The sequence below is a fragment of the Grus americana genome, chromosome 5 (assembly GCF_028858705.1).
Source record: "Grus americana isolate bGruAme1 chromosome 5, bGruAme1.mat, whole genome shotgun sequence".
NCBI classification, from domain to species: Eukaryota; Metazoa; Chordata; class Aves; order Gruiformes; family Gruidae; genus Grus; species Grus americana.
This window is the reverse complement of record NC_072856.1, coordinates 14,979,447-14,996,655: the sequence shown is the minus strand read 5'-3', so window position 1 is coordinate 14,996,655 and position 17,209 is coordinate 14,979,447. Positions and strand designations below refer to the sequence as shown.

The 17,209-nt window shown below is 38.5% G+C and overlaps 1 protein-coding gene across 11 annotated transcripts in view; it reads left to right on the top strand.

The window, feature by feature from the left end:
- Nucleotides 1–17,209, top strand: part of SOX6 (SRY-box transcription factor 6) — a 374,241-nt gene that overhangs the window by 276,983 nt on the left and 80,049 nt on the right. For all 11 annotated transcript variants that reach the window (XM_054827505.1, XM_054827506.1, XM_054827508.1 and 8 more), the window contains one exon: nt 3,725–3,804. In XM_054827505.1, coding sequence (XP_054683480.1) covers nt 3,725–3,804 — 80 coding nt within the window. The remainder of the gene's footprint in view (nt 1–3,724; nt 3,805–17,209) is intronic.

Genomic DNA, 17,209 nt, shown 5'->3' with positions numbered 1-17,209 from the left:
CTGGAAGTGGTAGAAGGCAGTTGAGTATTTTCAACTCGGATTCACACTGAAGTTCTTTACTCTCAGACAGATGATTGGTGGGAACTGATTCTGCTGCACTGTGAGGATGGCAACAGGGCAGTGCTGCAGCAAACCCTGCTCAGAACATAGGCAGGACTGAGATAGTGTCGTCGGACAGGGGAGACGCTCCGTAGTATTGCTTTAGCCAGTTACCGCTATTAACGTCTTCCTCAATCCTGATGCCTCTGCACAAACCAAATGCATGCCCTGTGTGGGAATATTGCATGAGTGGGCATCCGTATCCTTGCTGAATCCCGACAGCATCCTGAGGAGAGGTACGCTTTCCTCGCTCTGTTCATTATGCCTGGGAGGGTAGGGCCCTGGGATTTGTGATCTCTTACATCTCTTCCAACTCCGTCTCCTGTTTTTCTGTGATTCCACATGGAGAATGTGCAAGTGGCAGTTTGAGATCCATGCGTGAAAAAACAGATTTTAAGTTACAATCCCCAAATGGGGAAACCATCATCAAACTGAAAACTTTGTAAGTCAGATGAGGAAAGTCAGCGTGTGTGTTACAATTGTGTTTTAGGAAAGATGGGTAATGGAGCAACACCCTCCCCCTACCCTGAGTCTCAGACATCCTCCTTTCCTCACAGCTCACAAAGCCTTCATCTGGAAAGTAAGGCCATACATCCTATAAATAAAGTCCACTGAACTTCATCACTTCATCGAAGGCAAAAAGAAACATTTACATTATTTCTATGTAGAATAGCACGGTACAATTGCTCGCTGCTTTTATTCATTTGGAAATGTTGCTCAACCTGACAAATGAAACAGAAGTCTGGCATACTTTTCCATGGCTTGTAAACACCAATTTATATATAAACAACAGCAGCCAAATGTAAATAGACAGCGCAGCAAGGAGATTGAAGAGATCAGTTTGCAAAACATGACAGATTTTCTTCTTCCAGCATTCTTCTCACTCCTGGTTATCAAAGGCCAGCACACACCAGTACCTAAAGCAGACCTGTTTGAACATGTTCTGCCGCCTTTTGTACAAATTTAAAAGAATGGATCCTCACGCAAGCATTCCAAATCTAGAAACAAATTTGAAAAAAATTGCTACAATACGTTGACTGATTTCTTGCCAAGACAGCAACTGAGAAGCTTCTTGATCCATTCTTGCACTGACAAAATGAGAGGGGGAAATATGTACCTTCTGTAATTAAAAATTAAAGCCAGCCCATACCCTGCATTCTCAGTTTCCTCAAGGGAGAAAAAAGTACCTTTGCTCTGCTTTTACTGCTCCGTGTCAGCAAAGCACTCCAAAGCTGAAAGCGTATTAAGGTTTGTTCTCAGGCTAATGGTACTGCTAAGGACTTAGCCATAATTTAACGTGTTCAAATGAGGGGGGGAAGGGGGCAATATTATGTTTTAATAGCAAATAAATGGCAAAACTATAAAATTATTTTTCCTGTAACAAAAGAAAGAACCGTAGCCAGCAGGTGAGCAAGAGAACACTACGGGGTGTGGCAGAGAACTATTACATTAACTGTGAAGCCAAAAACTCTGTGTGTGCGTGTGCGCGCGCGCGCGCGCGTATAAAATATCTGGCTATTTCAAACCATAGGAGCATGACAGCTGTGAAAAAGGAGTGCCGCAGGGAATTCTTTTAGAGTTTGATTTTTTTAAAAATATGTTTGACATGGAAAATGTTTTAGTACAAATAAAGCAACTGGTATTGAACTTAAAAAGTGTGTGTGGAGGGGGAGGGAGAAAGAAGAGATTGCTGTGTGGAACAGGATGAATAATTCATGATATTTAAAGAAAGAATGCCTCCACAATGTTCTGCAAGGCAGTCCATGCTGATAACTCGGATGGTTATTCCCCCCCCCCCATTTAAAGCATCATTAATTCAACATCTTTGTGATTTTTTTAAAACCTTGTAAGATATTTCTGAAAGAAACATTATTTAACTTAGATTAGGATCTTATTTATTCAGATAATTTCATATAAATATCAAAGAGATGAGTAGAATTATTTAACCATAGACAGCTTTAGTACTTTAAGAAAAGGATCTAGAGGGGTTTTTTTGCGTTTTTTTTTTTTTTTTTTTTTTTAAGGAAAAAAAAAAGCCCAACATCATTGCAAACTAAAATCAACCTCATGGAAGGGGGAAAATAAGAGGAGATATTTTGAACATTACTCCATAGGACACCAGTACAATATGGTGTTAGTGAATGCATTGTAGCAGAGCCCCATATGCAATCAGAATCCAATTGTTACTGGACTGTGTACAAGCACATACTGTGCTCAATGGTCTGATGAGGTATTATGGATATGATGCAAAGAGACCTTGCAGATTAGACACGTACAATTTATTAAAAAAGTGAAACAACCGAACATTTAAACTCAGCTGAATACAATAGCACGTCAGGTGGTAAAAGGGGAGTTCTGAGGAATGCAGTGACTGCAAAGACTTCAGCTATCATTATTTATTTGAGGGGACGACAAAAAAAAAAAAAAAGAAAAAAGAAAAAAATCTAAGTCTTGGAATGTCGTGATTATATCATTTTAGATTTCTTTATTTTCCCTCATTGCTACAGAATGCAGAAGCTTTCAGTGATGGAAAGTTCATGTAAACCAGACTGATCTCAAAAACGTCCAGAGGAGCAGCCTGTTAAAGTGTAGCCTGTAGATAGTACATAACACTGATTTTAAATAAGTAGCTTGAGCCAAAGTGATATTCCATTAAATCATAGTTACTTTATCCATCACTGTATTAATTTTTATATTACAGATTACACTGTTAAATTATTTCAGCCTTCCTTCATTCTTTACATGGACTAAGTGTCCCAATGGCACTGTGTGATGCATTGTTCCAGTGACTTAGAAGTGGGAACACCCATAGATGCTATAAGATACAATGTTGCAATGCTTATTTTGGATCAATAGTATCTCTTATTTTCTGGAGTATTTGTTGTCCCCTTAATGTAGAGGGCACGCATTTTCAGTGAACAGAACGCACAAATTTTAGTACTTGAATCTTTGTGTAACTGAACAACTAACTATGTAATCTATCAACTTCAGTAGGGTCCCAAATCTAAGAGAAAGTTAAAATTGTATGTTGAGCTATTTTTAAAAGTGACTAAATTTTAGTTTTCTCTATGGCTACCTTAAAGGAGTTGTCCCAAGACAGAGAACCTCAAAGCAAAACAAGAAACAACCACAACCTGTGTTGAGCCATCTAGGTAGCTTTCCCAGGAAAGAGCCACTCAGTACTGGAAAGAAATCACCCTGCATTAAATAGGGCTGAAATTTCTTGGGTTATAACAAATTTCTCCCTGTTTTGTGAAACATGTGGCGACAACAGTATTTTCTTCTGGGAACCACTGGGGTTTCCTGGGGTATCTTGTCTGTGTGTCTATGGCCTTAAGGCCCATTTTGTGCCCAAGCTTACACGCCTGATTTGAACATTTGCTTTTGAAAATGAAAATCACGAGTATCACATTTATGTTTTGCCAGTTTGCCTACCAGCTATCTGCTAACAAAAAAGTTCCAAGGGAGCGTGGCAAGTCCGTGCCCAGCGAAGCCTTTTGTTTTTGCAGATGTTTAGGCTTAGAGGAGTGCTGTGGAGCACAGGCAATCCTAGGTCCGTGTTTGCACTTGTCTGCTGCTATTCTCTGCTCATTGTCTGAACCTGCACGCATTGTTCTCCCGACAGGTGATAACTACCCTGTGCAGTTCATTCCATCAACAATGGCAGCTGCTGCTGCTTCTGGACTCAGCCCTTTACAGCTCCAGGTATGTGCCAGAACAAAAAAATGTGGGATTGAAGCCAACATTTTAGGGGAAAACTGCTAACCAGCTGTATGCTAAATAATAGTCTGAATGTTAAATAATTTTTGAGCACAGCCCAGGAGGATTAACACCTTATGTACTTACGGTACTGCAAATATAGCAACGTGTGGCCAACCTTGATACTGTGAGTGAAAGACATTGTTCTGTGTGTTTTATGTCGGCAGAGTTAATGGTATTTTTTTAATTATATGACCAGTTGATGGGGGATATGTTCAAAGCTCTTTTTGTACTTTATTTTCATTTAGTCTTTCCCTTGTAGCTGCAATGCGCTACCTTTAATTGGAGCAGTGAGTGTATCAAAACAAATACGTGTTACTGGGTTTTTTTCTTTTTTTTTTTCAGACAGTGTGGTGCTGACAATACAATAAATTGCAAACTCTTTTAGCTTCTGTATTTAGGTAATCTCAACCTTTCCATGCATTAAGCTGGTCCGATGCCAAGCATGGCCAGGAGCCTTGGCTTGGTCATTTATTTATTTTTGGCATATATAGAATGAAACGTTGTGAAAGACAGATTTATGTGCCATATTATTAGCTAGCTTTTTGTGGCAAGAAGTTTTTAATTTCACAAGAAAAGACACAACAATGTCATAAATAATGAAGAAACAGTCAAAAGCTTTCAGAGTTAAAATGTGTGGAAAGGAAGTGACAGTGAACATGAGAGGAAAGGCCATTAAAGATGCATGTAACTATTTGCAAGTAAACCTTTGAAACCCCAGTTTGAGTTAGGTTAGAGGTGGGTTCATGTGCGAAGTAGGAATACATTGTGCCTAGAGTAGCAAAGTACTGCTCTGTTAATATCCGAATATCTACTTTGCTTACCCTTCTGCAATTATATCATTTTCCAGAGGGACCAAAGCAAATTAAAAATCCTCATGTCTTTACCCAATACTGATATTTTTCTTGCCAAGTTAACTTAGGATAAGTGAGAATGGGACCAGAACTCACTGTCCACTGATGGTCCAGAACTGGTGAAAAAGACCCCTTGAGCTTATGTCTGACCTAACCTACAATCAAAACTTGAAAAGAGAACACCCTGACACTGCAGGGAAAGATCTCCCAAAAATACTTTTGGGTCATGATGGTATTATGTTAAGACTGTACCTTGGACAGGCTTCAAACCAAAGGGGAGCTTTTCAAAATGAAAAATAGCAGGTATCCTTTGAAAATCTGTATTTGAATACTTATTGAAGCAAAAGTATCATTAGCTTTAGTTGAGAAAATACTTCAGAAATCAGCTTTGTGAATAGAGAGACTATTTTTGCTACCTTTGAAATGCAATACAACAAATAGTGAGCCTACACAAGACTGTAAGGGAGGGAAGGATAAAAACTTCAACTGCAAAAGAAACGGGATCTAAACCACAGACATTCCTGATTCTTTTCTTTTACAGGATTTATCTGTGGCTTGACCCACAGATCTGTTTGCACATCAGCCTTGATCAGAACGTACAGCAATAGTGCAATGTCATTAATTTGCAGAAATAATAGACTGAGCTGTTTAACATGACAAGCACAATTAGAGAGAAAAGAAAACAACCCGCAAAGAAAGTGGTGCTAATAAATTCAGAAACATTTGAGTGCTTGAGGGGCCAGAATTTCCCTTCAGATATATTTGTTGTAAAACTGTTTTTTGGTTTGATCCCCCCTTTCTGTTTTCTTTGAATTTCACCTTTATGGGGTTTCAAAACCTTTAATGTTTCCTGGTCATAAGAGCTTAAGCGATAGAGTACTTAACCTCCAGTTGATACCTGCTCATCTGATTGTCAAATTGGCTGAACTAAATTTTATTTGCTCCTACTATTAATATTCTCTTTGTGTAAATTCCCAAGGTGTTCCCTAAATGAACACTTATTTGGGTGTGTTTGTTGGAGGGAATTTCTTGTTATACCTGATGCGTCATGAAGCCTGTTAGGGGTGTAGCATTTCAGCTCATTTTTCCATCTTTGCTTCCCTTCCCCCTTCTTTCTCTGTTTTGCTTCCTTTCTTCCATGCACCCCACCCACTTATTTATTTACATGAATGCTGTGGCCATGGTATCTGAGTATTTCCCAAGTGCTTAAAAATACTGATCACAAACCTAATCTCTGTTCCTTTCAGCCAGTGGGAGAAATAGGGAATTCATTTGCAGGTTTGGTTTTGTTTCTACATGCGAGCGTGTGTGTGATATCTATGTTTGGAGAACTTGGAGAGGGAAAGCTATTTCAATTAAAAAAAGCTTTGCAGTAGCTCTAACATTTCAACTTTACCAGGGCATTACTATTAGTTCAAAAATTGTATTCCATAATCCATATCCAGCTACAGTGGAAATTCTGTCAGCTTCAAGTTTATAATCTCTCCTCTTTTTTCATTTATGTTTTTTTGAGGATGATCGTGCTTCAGGTAGGAGCTAGCAGAAATTTTCTGTTCTCATTTTTCTGTGTATTAGGACAACTTCTATGGAAGCTGTGAATCTAGTAGCACAGAAAAGAATTTACTCCCAGGTACATCGTGTAACGATAGCAATTATTCCACAGAGGATGTTTCTCCAGTGGGCAATTTGCAATTACTTATTTGCCCATCTTATTCAAGCTATTTAGCACATTGGTATCAAAATGTATTTTCTCTGAATTGTATGTCTGTGTTCACTAGTGGATTATATATCTCTGTGAGTTAAAACCTTTTATTGAAATAATATCTAGGAACTTCTCGGGTAACTAGTTTCACTCTCATGGGCCTTGCATGAAAAAAAAATTAAAAAAAAAATAAAGTTCACCTTTAGCAACAGACCTGTTTGAACCCATCTGCTCTTAAGATTTTGCATCACATTGATCAGCTAGTGGTAAAATACCATTAATATATAGTTGTAGCTTTGAGTATCCTGAAAGCAAGTAGTCATTACCACACATTTATGCCAGTCTGTGTTCCTGAAGTGTTGGCTTGCTTTGCTTTGGGTTGACATCAGATAGCTTCTTTTTATCTGTATACTGATCTCATGAGGGTGACATCATTGATGATGTTGACAAAAAGACTTAAAACTCCATGTTCCACACTTCCCATTGGCAGCTCAGCCCCATCTCACCAGTTTCCTCAACAACTTGGCCAAGAATTAAATAATATGTGTGATAGGACCAACCCTTGTTAGGACTCTCAGCGTGAGGGAGGGTCTTGCTGATGAGGGAACAGTTCTCTAGGTGTTGGTCTAAGAAGAAGGACCAAGCTATTTCTGTTCACCCCTCCAGCTTCAAACAACTGTGAGTGAATCCCGTCAAATCAACCTTCTGCTAAATAGTTTACAGATATATTACCAAATACACCTGTAGCAGGTATGCATAGTGGTGTGTGAACCAGTTCTGATGCATGTGTGTAACAAAAGCGTGTTGCTTTAATTAATCAGTGTGAGCAGTAAAACCTGTCAATAATTTTCCCTTTGCTCCTCTTTTTTATACCCACCTTCTCTGCAGTTTCTTCCCTTTCCCATTTCCCTGATTTTTTCCCTAGTTGTCAAATGACTGCACTGATATTAACTGATTCCAGATATGTGTGCCCAGTAATCTTGCTAAATGAGTGAACTTGATCATGAAATGGGTTTTCCCAGCTCTCACAGTGCTGGTAGCGGTAACCTAGTTACTGGGAAGTCTCAGTGGTGGCAGAGGTGGCACCTATATGTCCTTAATTTCAAATAAGGAATGTTACTATATGCTCTTTTTTGTTTAAAAAAAAAAATTAAAAAATCTGCCTTCATTCTTAGATATTTCTACAAAGCAGTCTACGTGGTAAATAAGGAAATGTCGCAACTCTCTCAACCACGACTGATAAACTGTTGATAGAAATGGAAGCACTACAATGATGCTAGCTGGAGTTATTCCTAAACAAAGCGAGCTCTAGGAAAAAAAGCAAAACAAAAAAGCTTTCGTTCATAACTCTTTTCCCAAACTATTTGTTTAATTTGTCCTTCAAAATTTATCGCTTATGACACTAATGAACCTTGGCAAGTCTTAACTATAGTTGCAGCTGTGTTCTTGAAAACTGAAGTTTTCATAATCCATTAAAAAAAATTAAATTTTAACTAAACACATATTTTTCTGTTTCTTTTCTCCCCTCCCATCTCATCTTACTCCTCCATATTCTTTTCTAATTGCAGACAAAGTAAATGACCTTTCTTTATACCGCTGGGTGCGGATCCAGTGCGCTGCTGAAGCATTGCATAGCCTGCCTCAGGGGCACAATATTAGTAGAGGGAAGGCCAAAGAATGCTATTTTTAGTTGAACAGTTCAGCAGATGGAGGCATGAATACTCATATATCTGAAGGTTGAGGGGTTTGAACCATTAATTTTGATAATGTATTTAACCCTGGGAACAATCAGAAACTGTAACTCTAAGGTTACAATGCTTTTGACCTTTAGAGAACAGAGGGCACGCGGTACAGTAAACAATATATTACATTTCTACTTATTCCAATTCTCTCACACATATAAATTTCAGGACATAGTTGACATTTGCTTTCCTCAGCTATTTTAGTGCTGGTCCTTAAAGTAAGTCAAGAAGAATGTGCAGGAAAGAGGCCAACGTAATGCGACAGTCATGTAAATATGGCCTTTAAATAGCTAAGATGTTAAACGTGGCCTTTTATGAAGAAATATTATTCTCGGGAACTAGAATCTTGGTGACTTATTATTTCAATGAAAAAGTTGTTTTAGTGGACTGCTGCTCTTATGGAGTTTTCTCTATATGTTGTAACCTTAAAGCAATTTTTTAGTGGGCTAATGTGATCTGATAGTGATAGCTCACACTGGAGGTGATTTGGTCCCACTCTGGTACCACATCATGCAAAGTGATGTACCTGCCTTATGTCTTATTAAATGATGCATGCTCCTCTTCAACAAATATAGCAGTTAAATATCACGCAGCTTAAGTATTTCTAATTAAAATATCTCCATGTGTCAGCATATTGGTAATGTATTATTTTAATCCATTTATTTTGTTTATGAAACAGTGACATATGTTTAGATTGTGAAATATATGAGCCTTAAAAATCACTTTATTGAAGAAAATTAATTTCTACAATGCTGTCTCAGTAATGTGTTCACTCACCCAGTCAGTCACTGGCAGGGCTGCCAGTCTTAATGTTGGTTAGACACAGTTTAACAGTTTTATCTGACATAACACTCTTGGATGTAGGCAATAATAATTTTTTCAAATGCAAAAACCATGGGGTTTTCCTTTTTCTTTTTTTTTTAACGCAACGAAGAATGGGGATTGGGTAAACGTGAAAGAGATTTGGTGAGACCAATCAAAATTAAAACCAGCTAGTTACCTTTTCAAAGTTAGACACTGTAATTTGTTTGTCAGCGGGTAGATGTTTGGGTCAGCACTGTGAGTGAGTGACTGTCAGCGGGAATTCCTACAAGACAAGTAATTTCCCTCAATGTATTACTGACAGATTGCTCACTTCTTCGAATCACTAGAGAAAACAAACTTAATATTGTTACAGGCAGAGTTTCTGTCTTCATTAGCCTTATAGAATGATTTTATCTAGCATTCAAAGACTACTGAGCTCTAGGTGGGCATATTTTAACAGAATGTTCCTTATTATGTTACAGTGAATAGTGGCCTAAATTAAGGGAATGGTGTGTGCAAATTTCAGTATATGGAAGTAGTAAATTAAATATTTTGGTCCTTTTCTTATGTAGAAATTTAGGTTGTAGCAGAGGGAGGAAAGAGGTTGAAAGAAGATTTTATTAGGGCTCTGAGAGACCAAGCAAGCCCTTTAATGAAAATAAAATTAAAAATATGCCAACCTTGCAATACATAGGAAAATTTAATTAAAATCAATGAAATAGTTGTGCCTTTCCCTACTTGAATGTTTATGTCTCTGTATGTAATATCAGTGTTATCAAGTTGAATTATATCAGTGGCAGTATCAAGGAAAATGATGTCACTGAGTCAATATTTTACCATATGACCTCCTTTCTTTGCAGAATTTCTTAATACTCCATCTTCTCCTCTTTCTTCTTCTCAACTTCAGCCTTGAATTATCTGGCAAAGTGATTTTCATCAGGAAAAGACAGCCCATCAAAATTGAGACTTTTTGTAGTAAAATATCAATTCTGATGAAATTTTGGCCAGAAGGATTTTTATAGCTCCCCCAGTAATGGCATCCCTGGTCAAAATGAGAGGGAGTCTCCCTGTTCTCAAGTTAGTAAAATGGACAGAGAAACAAACAAAGCCACCAGCTAGAGTAATCAGCGTGGTACAGCAACATTGCAGCTGCAAGACCCTTTTCTCACCCAGTTAATGCCCTGCGTCTCCAATGACTGCTTTAGACAGCATGTCTTTGTTACCTTCATTCTTGCTTAATGGAACAGTGTCACATTATTTAATAAAAAATTTATAGGAATGTTTAAGAAAGAGACTGTTTCTATAGTCTGTAGCAGTTCTAGTACTTGTCTTGGATGTGGCAAGCCTAGGTCCAGTCCTGGGCTTGCGTTTGCCCCGGTTGCAGGAAGGGCGCTAGCCCACGGGACTGTCACCCAGCCTGGCACAGCTCTCTGTTTCTGTTCCCTTCTGCTGCCCAACCCCTTCTCCGCCTTGTGAAGTGCTCCCATCCTGCGCCTGCCCTCCTCTCCCAAGAGGGAAGACTTTTCAATCTGGCAGCTAGGGATCAGGCTCCTGGCATGATTCCCATCTTTTACACCTTTAGATCTTACCAAGCAGAACAGCTGCCTTCCAGGCCCATATGCTCTGTTCCAGGGAGAATTTACCATTGAGATCATAAATGGCACAGACATAAACTCACTTATCAGGAAACTTGTATGTTTAAAAGGATGTCATCCTTATAGCCCGGATTGCAGGAGGTTTCCTGTGTCTCTCCAGTCTGTATCAAGGCAGAAGCTTGAGCCCAAGTGACTGGAGGAGGCTGAGCCCCCAGCGTCAACAAGACGTTCTCGCTTCCTTAACCACTGGCTGCCCCTCACTGAAAGCCCAGGCTCTATTTTAAAATAATTGTGCTTTGCAAAGCTCCCTCCCTGGGGTATATATTCACTCGGAAGCCAGTAAGAAGCAAATAAGTTACTGCTGCATTTACTGACAGAGCACCAGAGGCACCAGTACCACACAGTGCCATCAGGGGACGAGCACATTTTTTAAAGCTCTTTTAAAACTGTGGCATCCCTTTGGGGAATAGGCTGACTGTGAGGCATACTCTGAGCTGGCAGTTGGATTCCTTCAAGCTTTCTAGAAATGTATATGGTGTATGCCTTACAGGAATTAGCTGCAAGTGAGTATGTTTCTGGAATTTTATTATACTTCTGATAACCATAGAGCAAGCTGCTTAATTTGGCTACAAATTACAAACATGAAGAATTTTTTCCTGTGGAGGTGTTAACATAGTTGGATGTTTAGGAGCTTAGCAGCAATCAGATTAAAGACAAGAATGCCTTTTAAGTCAGGTCTATACACAAAGGAAAATAATATACTTCTGTATCATCACTCCTTCCTAACTAATTGCTACAGAAAAAGAAAACTTAATAACTCACCTTCCATCTGAATAAAAAGTTCTAAGCATAAGGATGGTTAGATGAGAGCTTCTAGGTGTAGACATACACACACACGCATGCACGCTCAAGGGAAGCAGAAGAATTCTCTTAAAGATGTGTGGACTGGAAAGATATCATCACCTATCTTATTTCAGAGAGTCTTTGATTACAAGAGAGTATTCCCTCCCACTGACCCAATTCTGAAAGAAAAAGAAATTCATAGAAGATGAGATAGAACTCATCAAATCAGTGTGTGGATATTGCTCTCACTGTGTAGAGTCTTTTTAGATGGCGAAATAGGAATGGTATTGCCTCCAGTAACCCTGAGATGTGTATTTGGTTGGTGATGTCTTCAGAATCCATCTGATTGAGAAACTAGAAAAGTGTCCTAGCTCACAGAAAGTATTGGAATCATCTGACTGTTCTTAAGACTCAGCATGAAGGCTGCATATGGCTGTGGGGCACAACAGAAGGCCTGCATATCAGCCCTGGGAAAAAAGACTGGAGGGAGAAGCGTCTGAAGGAATACAGGAAGAAAAACACATCATGCTTAAACATTAGTGTTAAGGGATTATTCAAGACTTAAAGGAATCATTCACAAAATCTAGCGAAGTCAACACACTAGAGGTCATATTTTGGTGTCATGCATGAATTACAGCAAATAGCAAAGCATGAAAACGAAAGAAGTAGTATTTCAGGTGCAGGAATAGTGAGAGTATGTTGTCATGTCCACTGGCATTCTTGGAAGTGAAGTGAGAAATAAAAGAGGTAAAGTCATTCCAGAAAAGTTGCATCATTTATCCTACACACTAGAAAGAGAACGAGTCACCAGATTTAGTCTACAGCTTTATTAAATAACACGCCTGTGAACTGTCCATAGTAATTCATCCACAGCCCATCTCTTCTGCTGCAGTCTTCAACACCTAGCGAAGGGCTAAGATGAGCCCTCATAACCATTTTAATCTGGTCCCCCCACTGCTGCTGAAATACCATCACGCCCACTGCAGTTCAGAAAGCATGGCAGGCTTACGCAAATTCACATTTACTTGTGTAAAATACATCAGCTTACAATCAATTTGTAATAGTAAGCTCCCAGTTACCTGGTTTTGAGGTGCAAATGTGAATTTTTTTTTAGATGTAATTTTTATAAGCCCATTTGAATATGTTTTGCATAATTTTGTGTGCACTTCCTTTAAGGAAATTATTTAATTTTCCTTGAAGGTGCATGAAAGTTCTAAATATACTGTAAAAGATCAGTGTGAGAGATCCGCTAAGCAGCCTGTAAAGCACAATTATTTCACCTGCTTTAAAATACCTGTAAACTGGGCTTGTTTTCTGCTTCACAAAGAAAACATTTCACTGTTTTCTGCATTTAAATATACATTTTAAATATGTTGACTTATCAGGTAACGCAGCAGGCTGAACAGGGACAAACCATTTTTAATGGTATGTTAATTGAATGGGATGCTAGAGATGCACCTGAGTGACTTTTTTCCCGGATGTGCCCCAGCTGACTGATAAAGCTTCTCCTGATCAGTGGAGCCAGTATGTATTTATTATATCCCTGTCTTTCGTCCATTTTCGCTAGTGAAAATAATAGAATGGCTGTGAGCTACCACACGAACTGCCTGTGTCTCTTAGAGAAGTAGGAAACCATTACAGCTTCAAACCCCAAGCAGCACTTTCAAAAATTCAGCTCTTAAACGTAGAGCTGCCTCGGCATCTTCTTACAAGGTGGTGTTTCAGACGTGGGAATTGAGAGAGGTAGTTTAAATGGGACTCTTTCTTTTTCCTGACTTGCACCCGTTTATTATTGGGATGGCATCTCATTATTCTGTCGTGGGAGCCTGTAGAAATTTAATTGCAGTGCTGTTTGCCTCTCGGTATGATTAGGAGTGGTAGGTGAGCGTTCAGTTTTCTTGTTCTGTGTCTGTACAGTTCTACACAGGGAAATAGTGCAATCGTTACATTTGACCATTTCGCCATCTGGGTGGTCAGACAGTGAATGAACCCACCAACCTATACCAGATCTGAAGAAATATTTCTAGAGAAGATTTATTGCCATTTCTTTTTCCGGTGTCCACAACCATCTTCTGTCCTGAATTGATTTCGTCCTCTGTAGGATTAGGAGAATGATTATGTTTTTAGACCCCTTCAGCTAAGATTGTCTACATTACTGGCAATCGTACCAGTGACATGGACATGTGCTTACTAGGAAACTCATCCACCAACTCATTTCACACAGCTCAACAAGCAGTTACTCATAATTGCTTGTAATCCTGCTGACAGGAGCCTGAATAAAGCTCCTGACTTCTCTTACAAAGCCCATCTATGTGTTAACACTTTTTAAAAATAAATACATGAAATTCTGAAATGCAAAATTTGATAAGCTTTGATAGCTATCATCTGTTCAGCAAACTTACTGTAATTAATTGCTTCTCAATCATATAATTGTGTTTCCCTTATCACAGGGATTCTCTACAAGCAGCTCCCTCTTTTTACACCAGCTTTAGTCCTGAACACATTTCGACACATAAAGTGCGTGAAACTATCTGAATTCATGAGTTAACTGCTCTTCATATAGACCTCTTACATTTATTGTTAAAGATATTTCATAGTAGCTGTAAGGAAAAAAACCCCTGATTTTTGGGAGAGCTTCTAAAAGAATATCAGAAAACATTTTAAATTCTTTCTATGAATAATTTGATTTATAGCGTCACCAGAGAAGTTAATATTATGATAGTGCAAAGTGAATGCAAAACCTGTACTCCGATGCAACCATCTGGTTATATTTTCATATTTTCCTGATAGATCTGGTTATATTTTTATTTTAAATAGGTGCTGCTTATTTGTTTTCCTTGGATACAGGGGAAAGAGTTTAAAATACTAGAGCCTTTGTTTGCAGGTACCTTTGGAGCCATGCTTCCTCATCCTTGCTTGCTTTCCTAGGTGAGCTTGTTGCTCTGTTAACTTTAGTGCTATCCACAGTTTTGATGAGGTAGAATTTATGCTACAAAAATGCCAAAAGCAAATTCTAATAGAAGCAAACAGGAAAAATCACATGAAGATTTATCTTCAATTTTTCCCATTTTTTGTCAAATAACATAATCCACTGGAAACTTGAAATTACTTTTTCAAGCAAATGCAGTTATCCTTTGCTGTGGCTGGCTTTTTACCAAAGGTATTTAGGTTTGAATGAACTTATATTTTATTTATCCGTTTACTTCTATATCAAATACATAATGGTTTTAAGCAGAGTATGTCACAGTTATTTTGTGAAATCATAAAAAAGTTAAAGAATTTTTGCCAATTTCCAAGCTGTGTAGTACAACATATAATCTGGGAGAACCACCAAGGTAAGTCGATTGTGTTCTTTCCTGTGCATGGTAAATAACAGGAGAATTATGATCAAAAAGTAGCATATTGCTAATCTGACACCATTAAATGAGGCAATGCAAATCTTTATGCTTAAGAGAAAGAACTGACATTTCTGCTATCCTACTGCAGAGGAAATGGCTACGGAAATTTACAGATAGTTTTTACATATTGTTGCATTCTGTTTTTTTCTTGATATTTACAATACTTTATTAAAATAGCAGATTTTATTAATGCTTACATTTTTATAGGAATATTTTATGACTGTATTCAGATCTACCTAGTTCAGACCTTGTGGTAAGGCAGTAACAGTGTGTCCGCTCTGTGAGCAGCGCAAAGAAAACGATGACTTGTTCAGGTTCACAGAGAGTGTGTTTAAATGGAAGCGCTGAGGGATGCTTCCTAGTTTCTGGGTACAGGTGCTCACCCCATGCGGAGGTGGGACACACAAGTATTGAGTCCCTCCTGCCTTCTGTGCTCCTGCTTCCTGGCACACAGAGGTGAGCCACGTTCCCAGGCTGGCCAGAGAAAAGCCCAAGCCTGGAGGTTGCACTGTGAGAGCGCTCCTGCGCTGCAATTGCAGCGAAAGACTCCTGGTTAAACTACCTCTCATTAGGTCCTCTTCTTGAGAAAAAATACAGCGAGGAAAAGAAGCGCGCTCAGTTTGGGCTTTGATCTTGCTTTCATAAACGACTCAAAGAATTTGCATGGTAGCATGCAACTATTCCGTTATTGTTGGGAGCAAAAATACAAGAGAATAGATGCACAAGGTGGAAGAGATGAGAACAGTGAGCGTTCCTTTATTCCTTGTCAGAACTTAATTTAGTTCAACTAAAATGCTTGCTGTTTTGTCATGCTTCAAGATAAAATGTCAATGTTTACATATTCCTATCTTTTAGACAAAAGATGCTCATTGTTTTCGAACTCCTGAGTTACTATCTATAGGAAATTATAAATATGTAACAGATGCCTAAGCTCACCTAATTTTTAAGTATTTTGGATAAAGAGCAGCAGTTATAACTGCCACAAGAAATTTGTATTACATACTTCTATACTTTTTCTTCTTTTATCCTTTTCTTACACCATAAAAATTTAAACCAGGATAAAATTAGTAAGATGAGAAGCTAAGATGGTATGGCCTCTTCCTCCATTAGGAGAAAAAATGCTAAGCATATATTGTGTAAAAAGGGGATTTTTTTAATTATCACATTGTTCTTCCTGATATTTGTCTAGTTTTTTAGTCTGGAGAGCTCCATTTGAGACAGCAAATGATCACATCCCTGTGTTGGGGTTCCAAGCATTTTGCCTTAATTTTTGTATCTGCGTAGAGTTTTTTGAGTGCTCTGTACACTGAACTACGCGCCTGCAGTATTTCATTCAATTCCCTACTTTGTGCGGCAGTCTCAGCGTATTCGGCAGGTTGTCCGCCAGCAGATGAAACAGATGTTTAGGCCATACTGGAATGGAGCGGCATGCTGCATCAGGACCTGGCTATTCCTCTTGACATCTGGATGCTGCTGGGCTGGGAAGCCTGCCTTAGGCCGGGAGGCTGTAGGAGCCTTGTGGCAGTAAACATAGGGTCCTTGCTGCTCTTTAAGCGATTAGTGCACTGAAGCAGCAATAATGCTGAATTATCGCTTGGTTGCATTCTTCTAAGGAATCTTGGGACAAAGGGATAGTCAAGGAGGAGTATTTACAGTAAAGTCATGTTCAGAAAGACAAGACTAATTACGATGTATTAAAAAGCTTTCTTTCAACTAGTTTAATAGTAAAATTGTTATGAGTACTTTAGGAAACTTTTTACAAAGCAGTAAATAAATAGCTTACAGAAAAACCTTCCTTTCTCATTTAAAATCATTAAGATGAAAAAAGACAATTTCAGCTACTTTCCAATTTCATGGTCTGGTCAAATTGTATGGAATAGACAACAAAATGTGACTGAAGACCTGAAATTGAAGGTATACTAATGTTTATACCTACTAGAGACAAAAATGTGAACTTCTAATAGCTGCAGGGAAGAATATTAGGTATGGAAGCTGTCTGACTTACGCATTGATTCTTTATAGTTTCACTTTATCAAGTTGAAAATTGTGCTGCATGTGCTGCTACAGCCTAAATTGTCTGCTGCAGCACTTTCCTTTCTGATGTGTATTATTTAAACACAACGGACATGGTATATTGCATGGCAATAGGTGTTTAATGTTTTGTGATTACTAGCTGTTGGACAAAATAGCATTTAGCATGGATTTCCCGCCCCCTGCCAATAAATTCTCATTGTTGAGACCAATGTGTTTAAATCAGGGTCCTCCCAAACAGATTACAGCTTTTTGGAGAGCGTGAAGTAATATTTTGAAGACAACCAGTTTGTTGCTCTCATTTAACCTCCAGTATTCTAAAGGGGTTATATTTAATTAACACTGGCTAAAGGCCTGACCTGAGAGGCAACCAAAAGTGATT